This window comes from Scyliorhinus torazame, chromosome 18, assembly GCF_047496885.1.
Source record: "Scyliorhinus torazame isolate Kashiwa2021f chromosome 18, sScyTor2.1, whole genome shotgun sequence".
Classification (NCBI taxonomy): Eukaryota; Metazoa; Chordata; class Chondrichthyes; order Carcharhiniformes; family Scyliorhinidae; genus Scyliorhinus; species Scyliorhinus torazame.
This window is the reverse complement of record NC_092724.1, coordinates 27,751,738-27,773,374: the sequence shown is the minus strand read 5'-3', so window position 1 is coordinate 27,773,374 and position 21,637 is coordinate 27,751,738. Positions and strand designations below refer to the sequence as shown.

Sequence of the window (21,637 nt, the reverse complement as noted above, 5' to 3'; positions counted from 1 at the left end):
AAAAAGAACGTTTGAACAAAGTGGTGGGGCGAATGTGGGGGGCAAAGAGGGGTTTTATGTACTAATCCTGCGATGTGGTAACTTTTCTCTCTCCCACAGGTGGTGATGGGGGGGGAGGAGGGGAGGTGGAGGAGATGGGGCGTTGGCCATTGGGGGCGGGGCCAAGGGAGAAGCGCGGGCTTGGTTCCCGCGCTATGATAATCATGGCGGGAATAGAGAAGCAGGAAGGAGGGGGCGTCGCACGGTGCGAGCCGAGGTCACGGGGGTAAGCCGAGGTCAGCCAGAGTTTGCTGACTTCTGGGAGCAACATGGGGGGAGTAATTACGCTAGCGGGGGATCTAGCGGGGGGGGGGGGTGGGAGGGGGGAATTACTGGGTTGCTGCTGCTGGGGAGAGGGGGGAGCTGGTATGGGAGAGGATGGGCGGGGGGGCACCGCCTGGGGGAGATACAGCTGCGTGGGAACCGGGTGAGGAGCTGGAAAATGGTGATGGCTAATCGACAAGGGGGGGGGGGTAGGAAGCCCCCCAACTCGGCTGATCACGTGGAACGTGAGAGGGCTGAACGGGCCGATAAAGAGGGCACGGGTACTCGCACACCTTAAGAAACTTAAGGCAGATGTGGTTATGTTACAGGAAACGCACCTGAAACTGATAGACCAGGTTAGGCTACGCAAAGGATGGGTGGGGCAGGTGTTCCATTCGGGGCTAGATGCGAAAAACAGGGGGGTGGCTATATTAGTGGGGAAGCGGGTAATGTTCGAGGCAAAGACTATAGTGGCGGATAACGGGGGCAGATACGTGATGGTGAGTGGCAAACTAAAACGGTGGTTTTGGTAAACGTATATGCCCCGAACTGGGATGATGCCAATTTTATGAGGCGGATGCTAGGACGCATTCCGGACCTAGAGATGGGAAAGCTGATAATGGGGGGAGATTTTAATACAGTGTCGGAACCAGGGCTGGATAGGTCGAAGTCCAGGACTGGAAGGAGGCCGGCAGCAGCCAAGGTACTTAAAGATTTTATGGAGCAGATGGGAGGTGTAGACCCGTGGAGATTTAGCAGACCTAGGAGTAAGGAGTTCTCGTTTTTCTCCTATGTCCATAAAGTCTACTCGCGAATAGACTTTTTTGTGCTGGGTAGGGCATTGATCCCGAAGGTGAGGGGAACGGAGTATACGGCTATAGCCATTTTGGATCACGCTCCACACTGGGTGGACTTGGAGATAGGGGAGGAAACAGGAGGGCGCCCACCCTGGAGAATGGACATGGGACTAATGGCAGATGAGAGGGTGTGTCTAAGGGTGAGGGGGTGCATTGAAAAGTACTTGGAACTCAATGATAATGGGGAGGTCCAGGTGGGAGTGGACTGGGAGGCGTTGAAGGCGGTGGTTAGAGGGGAGCTGATATCAATAAGGGCATATAAAGGGAAGCAGGAGAGCAAGGAACGGGAGCGGTTGCTGCAAGAACTTTTGAGGGTGGACAGACAATATGCGGAAGCACCGGAGGAGGGACTGTACAAGGAAAGGCAAAGGCTACATGTAGAATTTGACTTGCTGACTACAGGCACTGCAGAGGCACAATGGAGGAAGGCTCAGGGTGTACAGTACGAATATGGGGAGAAGGCGAGCAGGTTGCTGGCACACCAATTGAGGAAAAGGGGAGCAGCGAGGGAAATAGGGGGAGTGAGGGATGAGGAAGGAGAGATGGAGCGGGGAGCGGAGAGAGTGAATGGAGTGTTCAAGACATTTTATAAAAAATTATATGAAGCTCAACCCCCGGATGGGAGGGAGAGAATGATGAGCTTCTTGGATCGGCTGGAATTTCCCAAGGTGGAAGAGCAGGAAAGGGTGGGACTGGGAGCACAGATCGAGGTAGAAGAAGTGGTGAAAGGAATTAGGAGCATGCAGGCGGGAAAGGCACCGGGACCGGATGGATTCCCAGTCGAATTCTATAGAAAATATGTGGACTTGCTCGCCCCGGTACTGACGAGGACCTTTAATGAGGCAAAGGAAAGGGGACAACTGCCCCCGACTATGTCTGAAGCAACGATATCGCTTCTCTTAAAGAAGGAAAAGGACCCGCTACAATGCGGGTCCTATAGACCTATTTCCCTCCTAAATGTAGATGCCAAGGTCCTGGCCAAGGTAATGGCAATGAGAATAGAGGAATGTGTCCCGGGGGTGGTCCACGAGGACCAAACTGGGTTTGTGAAGGGGAGACAGTTGAACACGAATATACGGAGGTTGTTAGGGGTAATGATGATGGCCCCACCAGAGGGAGAAACGGAGATAGTAGTGGCGATGGATGCCGAGAAAGCATTTGATAGAGTGGAGTGGGATTATTTGTGGGAGGTGTTGAGGAGATTTGGTTTTGGAGAGGGGTATGTTAGATGGGTGCAGCTGTTGTATAGGGCCCCAGTGGCGAGCGTGGTCACGAATGGACGGGGATCTGCATATTTTCGGCTCCATAGAGGGACAAGGCAGGGATGCCCTCTGTCCCCATTATTGTTTGCACTGGCGATTGAGCCCCTGGCGATAGCGTTGAGGGGTTCCAAGAAGTGGAGGGGAGTACTTAGGGGAGGAGAAGAACACCGGGTATCTTTGTATGCGGACGATTTGCTACTATACGTGGCGGACCCGGCGGAGGGGATGCCAGAAATAATGCGGATACTTGGGGAGTTTGGGGATTTTTCAGGGTATAAATTGAACATGGAGAAAAGTGAGTTGTTTGTGGTGCATCCAGGGGAGCAGAGTAGAGAAATAGAGGACCTACCGTTGAGGAAGGTAACAAGGGACTTTCGTTACCTGGGGATCCAGATAGCTAAGAATTGGGGCACATTGCATAGGTTAAATTTAACGCGGTTGGTGGAACAGATGGAGGAGGATTTCAAGAGATGGGATATGGTATCCCTGTCACTGGCAGGGAGGGTGCAGGCGGTTAAGATGGTGGTCCTCCCGAGATTCCTCTTTGTGTTTCAGTGCCTCCCGGTGGTGATCACGAAGGCTTTTTTTAAAAGGATTGAAAAGAGCATCATGGGTTTTGTGTGGGCCGGGAAGACCCCGAGAGTGAGGAAGGGATTCTTACAGCGTAGCAGGGATAGGGGGGGGGCTGGCACTACCGAGCCTAAGTGAGTATTATTGGGCTGCTAATATTTCAATGGTGAGTAAGTGGATGGGAGAGGAGGAGGGAGCGGTGTGGAAGAGATTAGAGAGGGCGTCCTGTAGGGGGACTAGCCTACAGGCTATGGTGACAGCCCCATTGCCGTTCTCACCGAGGAACTACACCACAAGCCCGGTGGTGGTGGCTACACTGAAGATTTGGGGACAGTGGAGACGGCATAGGGGAAAGACTGGATGGAGCCTTGGGGGGGTCCCCGATAAGAAACAATCATAGGTTTGCCCCGGGGGGAATGGATGGGGGATATGGAATGTGGCAAAGAGCAGGAATAACGCAACTGAAAGATCTGTTTGTGGATGGGAAGTTAGAGAGTCTGGGAGCGCTGACCGAGAAATATGGGTTGCCCCAAGGGAATGCATTCAGGTATATGCAACTGAGGGCTTTTGCGAGGCAACAGGTGAGGGAATTCCCGCAGCTCCCGACACAAGAGGTGCAGGACAGAGTGATCTCAAAGACATGGGTGGGGGATGGTAAGGTGTCAGATATATATAGGGAAATGAGGGACGAAGGGGAGACTATGGTAGATGAACTAAAAGGGAAATGGGAAGAAGAGCTGGGGGAGGAGATCGAGGAGGGGCTGTGGGCAGATGACCTAAGCAGGGTAAACTCGTCGTCCTCGTGTGCCAGGCTAAGCCTGATTCAGTTTAAGGTATTACACAGGGCACATATGACTGGAGCACGGCTCAGTAAATTTTTTGGGGTGGAGGATAGGTGTGCGAGGTGCTCGAGAAGCCCAGCGAATCATACCCATATGTTTTGGTCATGCCCGGCACTACAGGGGTTTTGGATGGGGGTGACAAAGGTGCTTTCAAAAGTAGTAGGAGTCCGGGTCGAACCAAGCTGGGGGTTGGCTATATTTGGGGTTGCACAAGAGCCGGGAGTGCAGGAGGCGAGAGAGGCCGATGTTTTGGCCTTTGCGTCCCTAGTAGCCCGGCGCAGGATATTGCTAATGTGGAAAGAAGCCAAGCCCCCGGGGGTGGAGACCTGGATAAATGACATGGCGGGGTTTATAAAGCTAGAGCGGATTAAGTTCGTCCTAAGGGGGTCGGCTCAAGGGTTCACCAGGCGGTGGCAACCGTTCGTCGAATACCTCGCAGAAAGATAGACGGAATGGGAAAAAGAAGGCAGCAGCAGCAGCCCAGGATCGGGGGGGGGGGGGGGGGGGAAGGAGGAACCAGAAGGACTCTCAGGGTTGTTAATATATACTGTATAGTATGTATAGGTCGTTGCTACAGATAATTATATATTGGACTGTTAAATTATATTTTTGGAGAGTGTTACTTGTGACAAGGCAGTTGCCAATTAGGGCTAGTTTTCATTTTTGTTATTTATTATTTATTCATTTTTTGTTTATAAAATAGGTCATTGTTATTTGTGTTGTTATAATATTGTGTAAAGGATGCACAATGTACTGTGTTGGTTGACCAAAAATTTTCAATAAAATATTTAATTTAAAAAAAGTGTGTCGTGTGTGGAGGGTCGATCATCGGTGAAGCTCCTCCAGACTCAGCTAGAGTCACAGACTAACAACACGGACTCTCATCGGTTGTGGCAAGGCTTAAACAACCTGTTACAAAGCAAAGCAGAGTAGAATCTCCGGCAGCAGCGCACCCCTTCCCAATGAACTCAACGCATTCTTTGCTCGTTTCGAGCAGGAAACCAACAACCATTGTCGTCAACTGCCTCAGCAGTCTCGGACACACCCATACATCTCCACCTTCAACACCATAATCCCAGCCAAACTTGTATCAAAACTCCAAAACCTAGGACTTGGCTCCTCCCTCTGCAACTGGATCCACAACTTCCTGACCTGCAGACCACAATCAGTACGGATAAACAACACCACTTCATCCACAATACTCCTTAATACCCGCAGCGCCAAAAGGCTGTGTACTTAGCCCCCTACTATACTCCCTGTACACACACGACTGTGTGGCAAAATGTTGCTTCAACTCCATCTACAAGGTTGCTGATGACGTGACTGTATGAGTCGAATCTTGAACAACGATGAGTCAGCGTACAGGAGGGAGATAGAGAACCTCGTGGCGTGGTATAACGACAACAATCTCTCCGTCAACATCAGCACAATTAAGGAGCTGGTCGTTGACTTCAGGAAGCGAAGTATCGTACACACCCAGTCTGCATCAATGGTGCCGAGGTGGAGATGGTTGACAGCTTCAAATTCCTCGGTGTGCACATCAACAATCTGTCCTGGTCCACCCACGTCAACGCTATGACCAAGAAAGCAGAACAGCGCCTATACTTCCTTAGGAAACTAAGGAAATTCGGCATGTCCGCATCGATTCTTGCCAATCTTTACAGATGCACCACAGAAATCATCCTTTCTGGCTGCATCACAGACTGATATGGCGACTGCCCAGCCCAAGACTGTAAGAAACTACAGAGCGTCATGAACACAGCCCAGTCCATCACGCAAAACTGCCTCCCATTCATTGTCTACACCTCCCGCTGCCTTGGGAAAGCGGGCAGCATAATCAAAGACCCTTATTCTCTCTTCCAACCTTTTCCTTTGGACAGGAGATACAAAAGTTTGAGAACACGCACTAACAGGTTAAAAAAAAGCTCCTTTCCCACTGTTACCAGACTCCTGAATGACCCTCTTATGGACTGAGCTGATCTCTTCACACTTCTTCTCTATGGAATAGTACTACACGCCTTATGCTTCACCCAATGCCTGTGGCTATGTATTTACATTGTGTATTTATGTATGTCTATGTTTTTTCCATGTATGGAATGATCTGTCAGGACTGTACGCAGAACAATACTTTTCACTGTACCTCGGTATACGTGACACCAAATCAAATCAATAGCCTGCTAATGTTCACTGTCCAGGCTCATACATAAAAAATGGCCGCTTCAACAAGGTACCAGGGTTATGATGAGAACCACAAGGAACATAATGAGATAGCATCACAAAGCACACGGATGTTACCTGCGAGGGTATCCCAACTTGGGATACTGGTTTGTGGGGGGGGGGGGTTGTAGTTTTGTAACAATTAGTAAAGACTATTTATTAAAGTAAAGACAAATACATGCAAATAGGGCTATGTGCATGTAATTAAGATGTATGTATTATAAAACACACACAGTTTATATAGAACATACCGCTTGTTCCAAAATAGATCTACATTATCTGAACTCTGCAAGACTTCCCAGTTTCTCCAAACGACATCCAAAATTAAATAACCAGCTTATAGTTACCGCACAGTACTGGGATGCTAGCGAAGATATTTAAAACTGCTGTTATGAAGGTTTTCTGCACCGTCTTGCCTCCAAGACTTAGAGAATTGTTTCATGTAAACTTCATCTCTCGGCTGCTAGCTGGAAAATCAGCTTTCAGGCTTGGTGGCTGGAAACTGGCTGGTCTGCTTTCTGAGAGTGCTAGATGTTAACTGCCTCCCTGGCTTCTGGGCCATTTATAACTTTGCTCTTCTTTGATTATGCCTTGTGTGTTCGGTTGTCTGCCCCGACCAACTGCCTTGACTATACATTAATGTTTGTATTCCTTATTGACATTCCCAATCATTTATAAGCTGGGTCTCCTCATAAACTAGTCACACCAGATTTACTATCTAAATGGCCTTCTAATCTTTTTATTAGGAGAGACGCATATCAATGGGGCCTTTTGAATACTGTCTACTGCTGTCTCAAGGCAGATTGCTACTTGTTGGTGGACATCTCAAATCCCATTTTTGTTCACTTCGTTTTACTGCTGTTGCTAGGCAGATTCATGACAATAGGAATATGAGTAGGCCATTCAGTCTATCATAGAACATAGAAAAATACAGCACAGAACAGGCCCTTCGGCCCACGATGTTGTGCCGAACCTTTGTCCTAGATTAATTAGATCATGGTTGATCGGTGTTATAACTCCATTATTTTGACAGGCAAAGATAGAGGGTTACAAAGTACTTCAATTCCATAACCCTCAATGTTCCTTCCTAAAAAAAAAAAATCAACCTTAGATCTGAAATTTTCACTTGGCCTGGTCTCAACAGCTTTTTGAAATGAGGCTGGGGCGGCAGTGGTATAGGAGTTCAAGATTTCCACGGCTTTTCAAATGCAGTTCCTTCAATGAGTCATTTCGGGTTCCAGTGATTCAAAAATAGTTTGCATAATATGAACTACATACAAGGGGGAAAATTGCACTCTCAGACACCGACAGAGAGGATGAATAAAGATAATTTTATTCTACTTTGTATTGCGGGCACAATCATAAATCAATGTTAAATGCGAGGACAATTTTCAGGAAAACTGTCAACCTGAGCTGTCAACTGTCAACATAGTACACCGCAGAGATTTTGTTTGGGTCTGCATCTTCTGTACCTCATATAAAAAGCTCCTGATTCCAAAAGGTTGAAGGGCCAAGAGTTCTAATAAATAAATTCTATTTAAATAGAGCCTTTTTACTTACTGTGTGGAAAACCTTACTGCATATTTGCATTTGCTGCCTTATTTTTTTAAGGGAATACAACAAACCCCGACTTGGTCAACAACCAGTGGACATTATGGACATTAATGCAGGACAAGCGAGACATGGAAGAGGCAAATTGGTCACAGATCAGAGGTGGAAGAGAGCACGGATACAAAATTACTCTAGGAAATTGTGAATATAACCGAATCAAAATAGTTACATGGAATATTACACAAAAACAGGAAGGACAGCTTACATTGTCTTGCTGATGGCAATGCCGGCATCTCCACATCATGTCTTGCTGATGGCGTCGCATCTGCTTTTGGCTTATGCGCAATTCTCTTCTTGTCCCCTCGATTGGTAAAAGATGTGCTAGCTGCTTTTTCTACTTCTGCCAGCTGTGCTGCTTGCTGCTGTGCCATCAAACTTCGTTGGTAGCAAACCTCTTGAGCAGTAAATCTACGAAAAGGACGGATGACTGGCTTGGCTGGTTCCACCTAAAGAAAAATACATTTTGTCACATATTTCAAGAAGGTTATTTTCCCCCTAAAATGCAAATTTGCAATACCATTTTATGTATAATGTTGAAGCTGGAGAGCAAACGTTTTATTCAAAATTTGTCTAAATCATATTTTAAGTGCTTTAATTCCATGAGACTATAACAGTAACTTTTCAGTCGAACACTGATTCACCACTGAGTTTAGGCAAGATATAATAGTGTGGACTATAAATCCAGAGTTCATTAGTTAAAATCACATTTCTTTGGCAATCATTCGCGAACGAGTATAATTGTCCATCTAAGAAATTCTGTGTTACTCGTCATGGGTTCTGTGGGTCCTTGCATGTCTGATGAACCTGATCCTAGAGCCGCATCTTCGACTGCACACTTGGCAGGTGTTTCCGGGAGGTGGCATCGGTCCTTGTTCCTTTCTCAGGCTCCTTTTACAGGCCTCTCTTGCCTTTGGGTGCCCTTAAAGAATTGTGTTTCTTCAATCAGGGTAACAAATACATATGCTGTATTCAAAGCACAGGATCATACCATTCAGCCAAACAGGTAGGGGAGATGGTAGCATAGTGGTAATGTCACTGGACTAATAATCCAGATTATTACATCAATTTTTGTAAAAATCAATCTGGCTTCATGAATGTCCTAAAGGAATGCTGCCATCCTTACTTGGTCTGGCCTACATGCGACTCCATACCCACAGCAATGACTTTTAACTGTTCTTTGAAATTGTCCAGCAGGCCATTCAGTTTAAGGGCAATTAAAGACGGCATCAAATTCTGCTCTTTCGGACGATGTCCACATTCCATGCAAGCATAATTTTTTTTTTTTTTTTTTTTTTTAAAAAGGTCCATGCCCGTGTTTATGCTGCACACAAGCCCCCAAACACACATCTAACCCCATTAACATATCCTTCTATTCCTTTCTCACAAATTGTGATATAGAATTCAAAGAAGCGACCACAAAAATTGCCTGTGTAGAAATATTGCTCCCGTCACCCGGTCCCAATTACATACTCAGAAAACTAGATTTAGTGCCACACCTATTTTGTGGTTTTCAGTCACTTGTGCAACAGCCAGTATACAGAAAAAAGTGAGTACACCAATCAGCTATTTATCAACTTGCTGGATTATCCTCAGTATAGATGGGACAGTTTTACAAGGTAACAGATTCCTAAATGCAAACACAGAACAAGATGTAAAGAAGTGCAATTTATTTTTTCTATTTTTAACATTCTCCACCAGTTGAGCTCCTAAAAGATAGTGACTGCGTGGAATCCCTACAGTGCAGAAGGAGGCCATTCGGCCCATTGAATATGCATCGACCCTTTGAATGAGCACTCTGCCCATTATGTGTGTCCACCCCGCCCTATCCCCGTAATCCCATAACCTAACCTGCACATCACTGGACATTAAGGGGCAATTTAGCATGGTCAGTCTACCTAATCCGCACATCTTTGGTCTGTGGGAGGAAACCCATGCAGACACTGGGAAAACGTACAAGATCCACACAGTCACCTGAGGCCGGAATTGAACCCAGGTGTCTGGCACTGAGAGACAGCAGTGCGAACCACTGTCACCGTGCTGCCCCTTGCGGAAAAGTAAGCTATCACAGTACGTGGCAACTTTCTGGGACATCACACAATTGGAAGCCATCACTGCTGAGTTCAATACTTTCATACTTGATGCTTCATTCACGTACTTACAATCAGGGGTTAATTTTCCTTTACTGGAGCCCAGGACGAAAAGCAATTGTAGTGTTATAATCACCACTCCTGCTGAGATCAGCAAATTCTCCACAAACCAATGGCTTCATCAAGGATCTTGCTGGTCTGAATTTTGTGTACCAATCTGCTTATCCACAAAGTATCAAGCAAAATTACATCAAGCTCACAAAAATTCCTGCAATGAGTAAACTAATTTCTAGAAGATAACTCTTTAAAAACTGGGAATATTCGCTACTGCTTCCTAAACGAACAAATATGTTTACCGAAGTGCTTCTCAGCCAACGTGTGCAAGACACAAATTTACACATTTTCTTAGGATCCCGACAGTGCAGAAGGCAGCCATTCGGCCCACCGACCATCTGAAATAGAACCCTACCTAGGCTCAATCCTCTGCCCTATCCCAGTAATCTCACCTAACCTTTTGGACACTACGGGGTAATTTTAATGGCCAATTCACCCAACCTGCACATCCTTGGACCATGGGAGGAAACCGGAGCACCCGGAGGAAACCCACGCAGACATGGGGAGAATGTGCAAACTCCACATAGACGGCCACCGAAGGTGAGAATTGAACACGGGTCCCTGGCACCATGAGGCAGCAGTGCCAACACTTGTGCCACCGTGCTGCCCCATGAATATAAATTCCACCAGCAGCCGTGGTGGGAGTTGAACCCGCGTCTCCTGCACATTAACCTGAGCCTTCGGATTACTTGTCCATTGACATTACCACTTCCTCACTGCCTCCCTGTTAAATCCTGGAAGATGGAGAGAGTAATCAAGAGGCCCATTTTGCAGTCAGCCGAGCACGAACCGTAAAGAAAGCTGCCCAAGAATATCTAGCGATGGATTTCAATCATTTCCAATGTTGATTTCATTTGGACACCAGCTGTATTTTCATTCAGGCACCCAGCGACAGTGATATATCAAGCAGGCTAAGTAGCCAATCACAGAGAATTCTCACAGACATCATGAAGTAACAAGAAAGTTTTATCGTTTAGTTTTTAGAATTGTACAAGAAGTGAAATAAAGATTGGAACTTACACATGAGAATAAGGTAAAAGCAGAAACATCATAAACAATTTTTTAAATGTTTATAATTTAAAAACTGTGCAAGATATATCATGAACCAAATTAATTCAATATTTCACAGAAATAAAATAAATTTTCCAGTGGCCGAGGGAATTTTCAATGTTTAAAATTCCATGCACACCTCACTCAACAAGGTGCAGATAATCAAAGGTTTTTCCAGTGAGAAGATAGAGCAAACATTGCAAGCTCACATCAACTCAGTGATTTCTAATCGATTTCCATCTGGGAGGAGTTCAGGTTGAGTGTATTCCTAACTTCAAAGCTAATTGAAATAGAAAATCTAGGGCAGGGTGAATAGACAGATAGTGAACTGAATATGCAAAGTTACGATGGTATAACGCTAATATTCCACTTACATTTTCTTGCTTTGCAACATGCGAAATTCTCCTTTTCTGTCCTGGGAAAAGTGTGGTTAGACTGGATTCTTTATCTTCATTACTTTCCATAGACACCTACATACAAGCATAAATAATTGCTGAGTACAAATTTGAAAGTCATGTAACACTTCCAAACACATTTGAATTAGTAAAGAAAAAAGGGTCAGTTAATTTATATGCTACATCTAACAAAAAGTCTACTTTTAACAATGAGTTTGTGACTTCATTGTACATAACGAACCCCCGAACCACCCTCTCCTGACGTTGGGTGATGTGTTTTATCAAGCTACAAGTTAATGAGTACAACTACACACTCGGAAAATCCCAGGGGTTTTGTATATAACTAAATAACTACAGTTATTACACAAGTTACTCTTGGGAAGAGAATTTTCACTTTCAAACTAAGTTTCTACAGGATAATACAAGAATATGTCATAAATTTAACCCGTTACTCATTTCAGACAATGGGCATAGAGCTAATCATTCCACCAACAGAATGCACGCTGTACTGATGTTCAAAGAATAGCCTATAAATAATAAAAAATGCAAAAAACCTGAAAAATGAAGTTCAGTAACTCCTGAGGCTGATCAACGAGGTGCCAGGAACAGGTGCACATGCTATCATTTTGAACTGAATCAGTTTCTCCCCTGCAGCTGATGTCATGGGTGTGCGCCTGTCTGGTGGGGTCAGTATGGTTTGCACCTGCACGGTCGGTGACATCACTGTCCAGTGTCCCTCCCTTGCTTGCTGTTGACCATCCCAAGAACTCGCCAGCCCTCTCCCATGACTTTGACATGCAGTGTTCCTGTTTCCGGCATTGAGCTATGGCCCATCTGGCAGTGGTGATGGCCCATGATTTAGAGGTGCCAAAATAACAGTGTCCACTACATGCATGGTAGTTTAACACAAGAATTTTCAAAGTGGGGGTCGCGATCCGTGGGTGGGTGTCGGGAGGGTCGCGGAGCCATCCATCACGGCATTCCCGATCATGGGAATTCAGGCGCAATGGCAGCAGCAGCCGGCTTTTAAAAATGCTGATTGCTAGCGGCTTTAAAAATGCGGACACGCTGCACATGCATGACCGCTCATCAGTGTGCATGCCCGGACCCCAGAGAGAAACACCGCCTTCTCCTGACGTCAGCACGCTGACCCAAGAGAAGATCTTTTTAAAAATTCAATTCAGTCTACCTGTATCTGTCTTGAATATGCTCAATGGCTGAGCCTGCAGAACTCTTTGATAGTGAATTTTTGAGATTAAAAATATTCGCAATACTTCTGAGTTGAGTAATCCCTCCTCATCCATGTCGAAAATCGTTACATTGTAATTTGCAGACTGCATCCCCAGGCGTAAACCACCCATCTGAGGAGGAAAATGTACATTCTGCATCTGCTTTGTAGAATCCTGAGAGAATAATGCCTGTTTCAATGAGGTCATTTCTCAATCTTAGCTATTCTAGACTATAGAATAGAAGCCCAGGCTCACCTCTCGCATTGAAGGTAAGAGAAAATGATGGGTCGCGAAGGCCGGCCGGCGTGGGTCACGCAGGTTGCCCGGTTTGTAAAAATGGGTCCCGGGCAAAAAAGTTCGAAAAACACTGGTCTAACAATCTTTTTCAAAATTCTTTAATGTACAAAATTATATAACATAAGCACATGTTGACCTGTTTTCAGTTTGAGAAATAATGTACAACAAAGTGTAATCTTGTAAGCAAAGGATTTTGATTAAAGAGTTAGTAACCAGAGGGCACAGATTTTATGGTGATTAGCAAAAGAATCAGAGGCTACACAAAAAAAAAGTTTACACACAATGAGTGCTTAGTATTTGGAATGCGTCGCCTGATAGGGTGGTGGATACAGATTCAAGAGGGAATTAGATAACTACTTGGAGAAACAATTTGGGAAGAATATGGGGCAGAAATGAGTGGGATAAACTGGATTGCTCTTGGAAAGACCCGGCACAGATTAGATGGGTCAAAAGTCTCCTTCTGTGCTGTATGATTCCAGGGCCTACAGGTTAAATGGATACTTTGCTTCTCTTATCAGTATTGAAAATGCTACAGTACCTACCACCAGCTCCAGGTATGGGTGCTTCTAAATTTAATTCCATAAAAGTCAATGATGAAATAGAAGGTAAAGTTAGTGGACCCGTTAACCTTTGCTCTGGGGTGTAGAAATAAATTTGGCTATTATGCAAGATAGTATCATACATTCAATACATCAGGCATACTCAGAGGGAGGAGTTCCAATATTAAAGATGAGGAAGTAATCAGACTGTGGGAATTATACGCCAGACTGAAGAATGAATAGAACTGAAAAAAGATATTGCATTCTCCCTGGCAGTTATAGTTTAATATTGTACGTCATTAAGAAAAGACGAGATGCATTTGCACCTGGAGCATCTCAGCATTGTTTTAGGAAATGGAGATCCAGTTTCACTTACCTCTTATTTCTTTGAAAAAATGACCGACATTCGTGGATGGCGGCAACCAAATCGACATTGTATGCTATGGTTTCCAGAAAGCACTCGGCAACAAGTCACTGGTCAGCTTTGGGAAAGCAAAGGCGGCTTTGGATTGTATTGATCGGAAATAGAAAATTAAGAACACAATACTTGGCCAACAAGAGTTTTTTTGATCACTTTGAGGGTCTTCTTCTCAGGCATGCTGGGGTACATAAGGAGGTGGTGGTGAAAGTAATCATTCTTAGGTTTATTGGCCATGGACAGGTTCCAGGAAAATTTTCATTGGAGAAACAGAGTCTTAGAGAAGAGATTTTTAAAATGAAGGGAATAGATTCCATCGAGTTGGATGGGTTACTTAAGAATTATAGGAATGGGAAAAACTAGGGGACACGTTTATAAATAATATAGGTATAGAGTTAGGTTAGATGTTAGGAAATAATTATTTGCACAGAATCATCGCTCTTGGCAAGTGATCACCAAAACATGCAAAGCGCACAGATTCCTAGAATTCTCTCCCTCTCTCGAAAGTTAAACATATTATTCAGAGGGAGGGTAAATTCAAGCAACAAAAAAGTATTGAGAGTTCTGAAGTTGTCATTTTGGACTTGAAACATTAATTATTTACAGAATTTACAGTGCAGAAGGAGGCCATTCGGCCCATCGAGTCTGCACCGGCTCTTGGAAAGAGCACCCTACCCAAGGTCAACACCTCCACCCTAGCCCCATAACCCAGTAACCCCACCCAACACTAAGGGCAATTTAGGACACTAAGGGCAATTTATCATGGCCAATCCACCTAACCTGCTCATCTTTGGACTGTGGGAGGAAACCTGAGCACCCGGAGGAAACCCACGCACACACGGGGAGGATGTGCAGACTCCGCACAGACTGTGACCCAAGCCGGAATCGAACCAGGGACCCTGGAGCTGTGAAGCAATTGTGCTATCCACAATGTTACCGTGCTGCCCTCAACGCCTGAAGCGTTTTGCGTTAATAATAACAAAAATATGCAGGGTAGCTGAGAATGGGAGGCTTGTGAGTAGGTGTGTTCCTCTTGTTCTTGAAAGAGTGCTTCAGGGTGTTGAAAGGAATATTTTATTTTTTATTCATTCATGGGATGTGGACATTGCTATCAAGACCAGAATTTATTGTCCATCCCCAATTGCCCTTGAGGTGGTGGTGAGCTGCCTTCTTGAACACCCAAGGGCATTTAAGAGTCAACCACATTGCTGGGGATCTGGAGTCACATATAGACCACACCAGGGAGGAGACAGATGTATTTTCCTAAAGGACATATTTTATTGGAATTCACATTTCATGATCGAAGGTGGGATTTGAACCCGGGTTCCCAGAGCATTACCCCGGGTCTCTGGATTACTAGTCTAGTGACAATACCACTGTGTCACTGCCTCCCCAAAGTGAAGAACATTCCATCATACTCCCGATTTAGGCTTTGTAGATGATGGACAGTCTTTGGTGAGTCAGGAGATGAGTAACTTGCCACTGACCTGCTCTTGTAGCCACATATTAATATAGTTAGTCCAGTTCAGTTTCAGGACAATGGTAACTTCAGGACGTTGATGGTGGGGGATTCAGCGATAGTAATGCCATTGAATGTCAGGGGGTTTGGTTAGACTCTCCCTTGTTGGAGATGGTCGTTTCCTGGCACTTGCATAGCACAAATGCTACTTGCATCTTGTCAGCCCAAGCCTGGATATTGAATTTGGACATGGACTGCTTCAGTATTTGAGTCGTGTAGACATCTGGAATGGCCACTTACAACAAGAAACATGGACGTTCGCAAAGCCTAAAGGGAAATATGGCCAATGTAAGGTTCAGGCAGGCACAGAGCCGGAATGTATATTTGTGAACAGAGAATCCAGACAGCTGATTTGCATTTTAATGACCCATCTCCGTAAGACAAAGGACTGATACTCAGGTATGTGATATGATTCCAGACATTTCGGCGCCACTCCCTTTACTCAGGAAGCATAAACAGCAAGGTCAATGACCACTTAGGACATGCCCAGCCATTAAGGCACCCACCCCTTTTATTGACTCAGATCGAAGGCAGTGATCGAGAACTGCCCAATTAATTGGGTCCAAACCCAAGGACCGCCCAAAAGAGCGCGAAACCCCCCCCCCCCCCCCCCCCCCCCCCAAGGATAAAGAGAGACACTGCCATGTGTTCGGCCTCTTTTGGACCTGGCGCTCTGGCAACGTCCATCTCCAACTGCAGCACCACGACCAGAAGCAAGTTCAATGCTCGCTACCAGACGGATGATCCTAGCTGAACCGCAGTTACTTCTCCAGACCCAGTAGGTCCAGATTCAAACAAAGGCCACTGTTCCTCTGACCTAAGCAGGGTGCCTGAAGTTAAGTACAGGTTGCTATAGTGATGGGTGTAGTTTAGCTCGTAGTGTTTATGTTGCATGTGTAAGTTAACCTAGTGTGTAAATAAAGTATCATTGACCTTGAACTAACTAACTGGTTGTTTGGCTCTTTGATCGATACCCGATTGAACCTTGTGGCGGTATCATTTGATACCTGGCGACTCTGAAAGCATATCATGTTCATATCCATATTAAGAAAGGCAACCTTATTGACTGCCATATTTATAGCAAGTAAATATAGCAACAGTCGTCGTCAATAGCACTGAACATTTGTGCAATCATTAGCGAACATCCTCCACTTCGGATGGAAGGAAGGTAATTGATGAAACATCTGAAGGTGGTTGGACCTAGAATGCTATCCTGAGGAACTCCTGCAGTGTTGTCCTGGAATTGAGATGATTGACCTCCAACAACCACAACCTTTGCATTAGGTATGAATCCAATCTGTGGAAAGTTTCCCCATTGATTCCCATTGACACTGGTTTTGCTAGGGCTCCTTGATCACACATTCAGTCAAATGCAGCTTTGATATCAAGGGCAGTCACACTCACCTAATCTTTCAGCTCTTTGGTTCACGTTTGAACCAAGGCTGTAATAAGGCAGGACCCAGACTGAAGATCAGTGAGCAGGCTATTGCTAAGCAAATGTCAATTGGTAGCGATCACTCCTTCCAGCACTTTACTAATAATCAAGAATAGACCAAGGGGGGAGATAATTGCTCGCCTTGGATTTGTCCTGCTTTGTGTACACAGGACATACCTGTGTAATTTTCCACATTGCCAGATAGATGCCAGTGTTGTAGCTTGCCTGGAACAGTTTGGCAAGGGGCACAGCAAGTTCTGGAGCACAAGCCTTCGGTACTATTGCCGGAATATTGTCAAGGCCCATAGCGTTTGCAGCATCATGCCGTCAGCCGTTTCTTGGTATCATGTGCAGCGAATCAAATTGGTTGAAGACTGGCATCTCTGGAGGAGGCAGAGATGGATCATCCACTCGGCACTTCTGGCTGAAGATTGTATTGTTGCAAATGCTTCAGCCTAATCTTTTGCACTGATGTGCTGGGTTCCCCCATCATGGAGGATGGGATATTTGTGGAGCCTCCTCCTCCAGCGAGTTAATTGTACACCACCATTTACGACTGGATGGCAGGACTGCAGAGCTTATATCTGAACAGTTGGTTATGGGATCGCTTAGCTCAGTCTGTCACTTGTTGCTCATGCTGTTTGGCATGCAAGTAGCCCTGTGTTGTAGTTTGACCAGGTTAACACGTCATTTTTAGGTATGCCTGGTGCTGCTCCTAGCACACTTCGCTGAACCAGGGTTGATCGTCTGACATGGTGGTAATGGCAGAGTAACTGATGACAAGATGGTCTTTTGCCATTTTCACCTTTGAATGTGGATAATCAAATCATTCAGCTCTAGTTTATTATGAACATTGTGAAGTCAAGAAATATCCAAGTTGTCTTGTCGGGGTCATACGAATTTTCTAAAGTCAAAGTATCGGCTACAAACAAGAGGTGGGTTGTAAATGAAAACTTGTAGCAATAAACTGAAGTGATAACATTTTATTTTGCCATCATTTAATTCATCATGTAGTCTTATAACAAGTCAACAATGTGCTATTTCTCACTTCTGCTACTGATGTAACATTTTGTTACATTAGAGTCCATAAGCTTCCAGCCTGAATGTTTTTCATGGGATAACTGAAAACTGAATCACTCGATGACTGCAAAGATTTTTAAAAACCTATTAAGCACCAAATAACTACAGACGAAGCATGCATGTCGTGATGCAGCTTTATTTCAAGAAGCAATAATAGGAGATCTGTTAAAACACTAAGGTGATCAGTTGGTGACAGCCATTAATTAATATTCCCTCCTGCGCACCCAGCTGCTTTACTATCAGTAAAATGTTCAGTAAACTATATATTATTCTATACTATAAATAGAAGTCTAGCAATAATGGATGAATTATACGAAGGACTCTTATTCCCCAGGGAAGACCAACACCTCTTGCATCAGCTAATTATCAATTAAGGCACAGTGGAATGAAAAGCACAGAACAAAAAAAAAACTCCTTTGGGGAAAGAAACAAAAATAACTTGCTATTAGCTCCATAATTTCATTGCATCTCTTCCCAGTTACACTCCTCCTAGAGGAGACCCAACTGCTATTTGGGGGTGCTCAGAGAACACAACATTGCCCTAATGGCAAACCCAGAATGTTTTGCTCTTCAACCAAACAAAAGGTCATCAATTTACTGAGGACAAAATGGCCACTCAAGACCTCCAAGTGGTGAAGTGAAAAATCATGAGAATAATTTTGACAATATTACAGCCTATACTTCAGGCTGATAAGTGGAAGGTTACGTTCTCACTACATAAATGACACAAGTAACATCCTTCCCCAAGAAGGAACATGACTACTGACGTTCAATGCAACATTGCAGCAGCATATTCACCACATGAATGCACCAGTTCAAGAAGGTGGCTAACCATCTTCTCAGAATAAACTAACAACGGGCAACAATGTCAGCCTTTGCAGCTACGCACACATCCAGAGACTGAAGTTTAAAAAACACTTCACTGTCTGTGTCGAATTTGCACATTCTCCCTGTGTCTGCGTGGATCTCACCCCCACAACCCAAAGATGTACAGAGTAGGTGGATTGGCCATGCTAAATTGCTCTTAATTGGGAAAAAAAAATTGGGTACTCTAAATTTATTAAAAGAAAACAAGTGCTAAAAAGGAACAAAATGGCAAACACAGACTGGCAAAAGAGACGTTGACTAAAATTAATTTGCTTGTGAAAGTCACTAACAAAATTATGTATTTTCTTTTCATTTTAATTAGTGAACCTCGCTTTAAAACTTAGCAACTGTAAACAGCCTAAGAAAATGGTTGCTGCTTGCATTCCTATATCAGTTTATTTAGAAACATACGCTGTCAAGCAGTTCAAACTGGCTTGCTAATGGAGGCTGAGGGGAAGAAACCACTAAGTGCAAAAGCATAGACAAATTTGCAAGCTTGAAATAGGCTGGATTTCAAAATGTTATCAATTAGCTTTATACTAAATTTCATACATCTGACAATTGTTACTGGATTTCTAGTGGTATTGCACATGATAATTCAGTTATTATGTGGTTTTATCAAGGACCTTGCCATTCTACATTACACAATACAAAGTGAAAATGTGCCAAAGTCATACTCTGTTCTCATGTGAAGATTAAAGCACAGGGTTGGATGAATCGATAGAATCCCTACAGCGTAGGAAGGGGCTATTTGGCCCATTAGGTCTGCACCGACCCTCTGAAAGAGCACTCTACCTAGGCCCACTCGCCCGCCCCATTCTCACAACCCCGCGCATTGACCATGGCCAATCCACTTAACCTGCATATCTTTGGACTGTGGGAGGAAACCGGAGCACCTGGAGGATACTCGTGCAGACACGAGGAGAAAGTGCAAACTCCAGACACGGGGAGAAAGTGCAAACTCCAGACACGGGGAGAAAGTGCAAACTCCAGACACGGGGAGAAAGTGCAAACTCCACACAGTCACCCAAGGCAGGAATCAAACTCGGGTCCCTGGTGCTGTGAGGCAGCAGGGCTGACCACTGTGCCACCGATGGACAACATCGAAATTGAACTGGTGTTCATGTTGCAGATCAGAACTCTGACTTGGGATATCTTTGTTAAGCATGATTGCCAAGATGAATTAAGAGGCTACAAGAACATAGAACATAGAAAATACAGCACAGAACAGGCCCTTCATCTTATGAAAAACAACTGCCTGGATTTTGCAATTGTAATGACAGGGGAATTATTGGCAGACATTGTCATTACAAGTGGACATATTTGGCACCTGCACATATGCAGTTAAATGCAGAAAGCTGCAAGTCACTTTCAGTGATTCCCTGCTTCTCCGCAGGGCATGGTGTTTAAATCCAGGGGGATGGAAATCTTCAGAAATCACTTGAATTGGCATACATTAAGTGTCATACTTCCGTCTATTTTCGCCTTGGTAACATGATTCAACTTTTTCCGTCTCAGCTCATCTGCTGCTGAAACCCTCATTCATGTCTTTGCATCCTCTGGACTTGACTATTCCAGTGCTGGCTGGTCCCTGTAACCTCGAGGTTTTAATCACTCCATTATTCGGCACCTTGCCTTCAGTGGCCTAGGCGCCAAGCTCTGGAATCACCTCCCGACACCTCTCCTTTATTTTCCTCCTTTAAAATGCTCCTTAAACCTCTGGCTGAAGCGTTTGATTATCCAACGTGAAATCTCCATGTGACCTGGTGTCACACTGGTTTTATGATGCTCCTGTGAAGCACCTTGGGACATTTCATTATGAAGGTGCTAATGTGAATTCAGGTTCTTGTTGTAATAATTATTGAACAACTTCTCTGGCTCCCAAAAAAGCCACCTCATCATTGTGGAATGTCAGATTTCCTGATGGTAAAAATTTCATCTGTTTTTGAACAGTAATGTTTCCCCAAAAAAACTTGTATTTAGCCTCTACCCATCCCATGTGTATGTTTCAATCTTTAGCTTTTGTAAAATGATTAAACAATGAGTCACTTGGACTAGCCGAGAATATAATTGGCTGCTTAATCGTATCAGCATTGCTGGACTCCGGAGGTGCCCTACAGTTGGCACCAGAATAGAATTACCATCAGGAAAGGCGAAATCAATGCCACAGAGATTACTAGACTTTTGTGGGCCGCTTGCAAGGTCAGTGGCAAGTGCTGTTACTTGCTGCTGCCTGCAAAATCCGGGCCATTGCTCTTGGGGATATCAAGTCGAAGTCAACAATTTTTATTTATTTATTTTTTTTCAAATACCTTCATGAAAGTTTTCACTTGGAAGGCACAAAATAAACTTGTATTTGCATACCGTATTTAATGTATAAAGTATCCTAATAAATGTAACCGTCTTGTAAAATATAATTTTTTAAAAACGTGTTGCTTAAAAACTATATTTGACGTTAGAAAGTTCAACTTTGAATGAAGCAATTCAACACAAGTGAAATGTTCCCGCTTACATACAGTTTTCCGGTTGTAAATATAGACTTAAAATGTTGACAAAGGATTGTGTGTATACTATCAGATCTTTTGAGGATGCCAATTCATAACAATGAGGTTATGCAAGGTTATACCAGGATCACCATTTTGTGACAACAAAATAAATCAAATTGCATTATTATACAATTTTCTGGGACTTTTATTAGTGTACTGGAATCAATGAGACATTAAGTAGCACTGGAGTGGGGCAGCACGGTGGTGCAGTGGTTAGCACTACTGTCTACAGTATTCCACCTCCAGTATTTTTATAACTAATAAAGGCCGTATGATTTTTCTTCTGGGCTGCTCAAAGCCGTTAATCCTGGAGATTAATTTTCAATCCCCAGAGGGTTGGCAACCCAACATGTAAGGCACCAGTGATCTCCAAATCCTGCTGCAGAGAGCTGCCAGGGA

The 21,637-nt window shown here is 44.4% G+C and overlaps 1 protein-coding gene across 3 annotated transcripts in view; it reads right to left on the bottom strand.

Moving 5' to 3' along the window:
* The window catches only part of rexo1 (REX1, RNA exonuclease 1 homolog), a 129,544-nt gene that overhangs the window by 71,009 nt on the left and 36,898 nt on the right, over positions 1-21,637 (bottom strand). For all 3 annotated transcript variants that reach the window (XM_072482442.1, XM_072482445.1, XM_072482444.1), the window contains exons 3-4: positions 11,288-11,383; positions 7,868-8,108 (exon numbers count right to left, since the gene is read on the bottom strand). In XM_072482442.1, the coding sequence (XP_072338543.1) occupies positions 7,868-8,108; positions 11,288-11,383 (337 nt within the window). The remainder of the gene's footprint in view (positions 1-7,867; positions 8,109-11,287; positions 11,384-21,637) is intronic.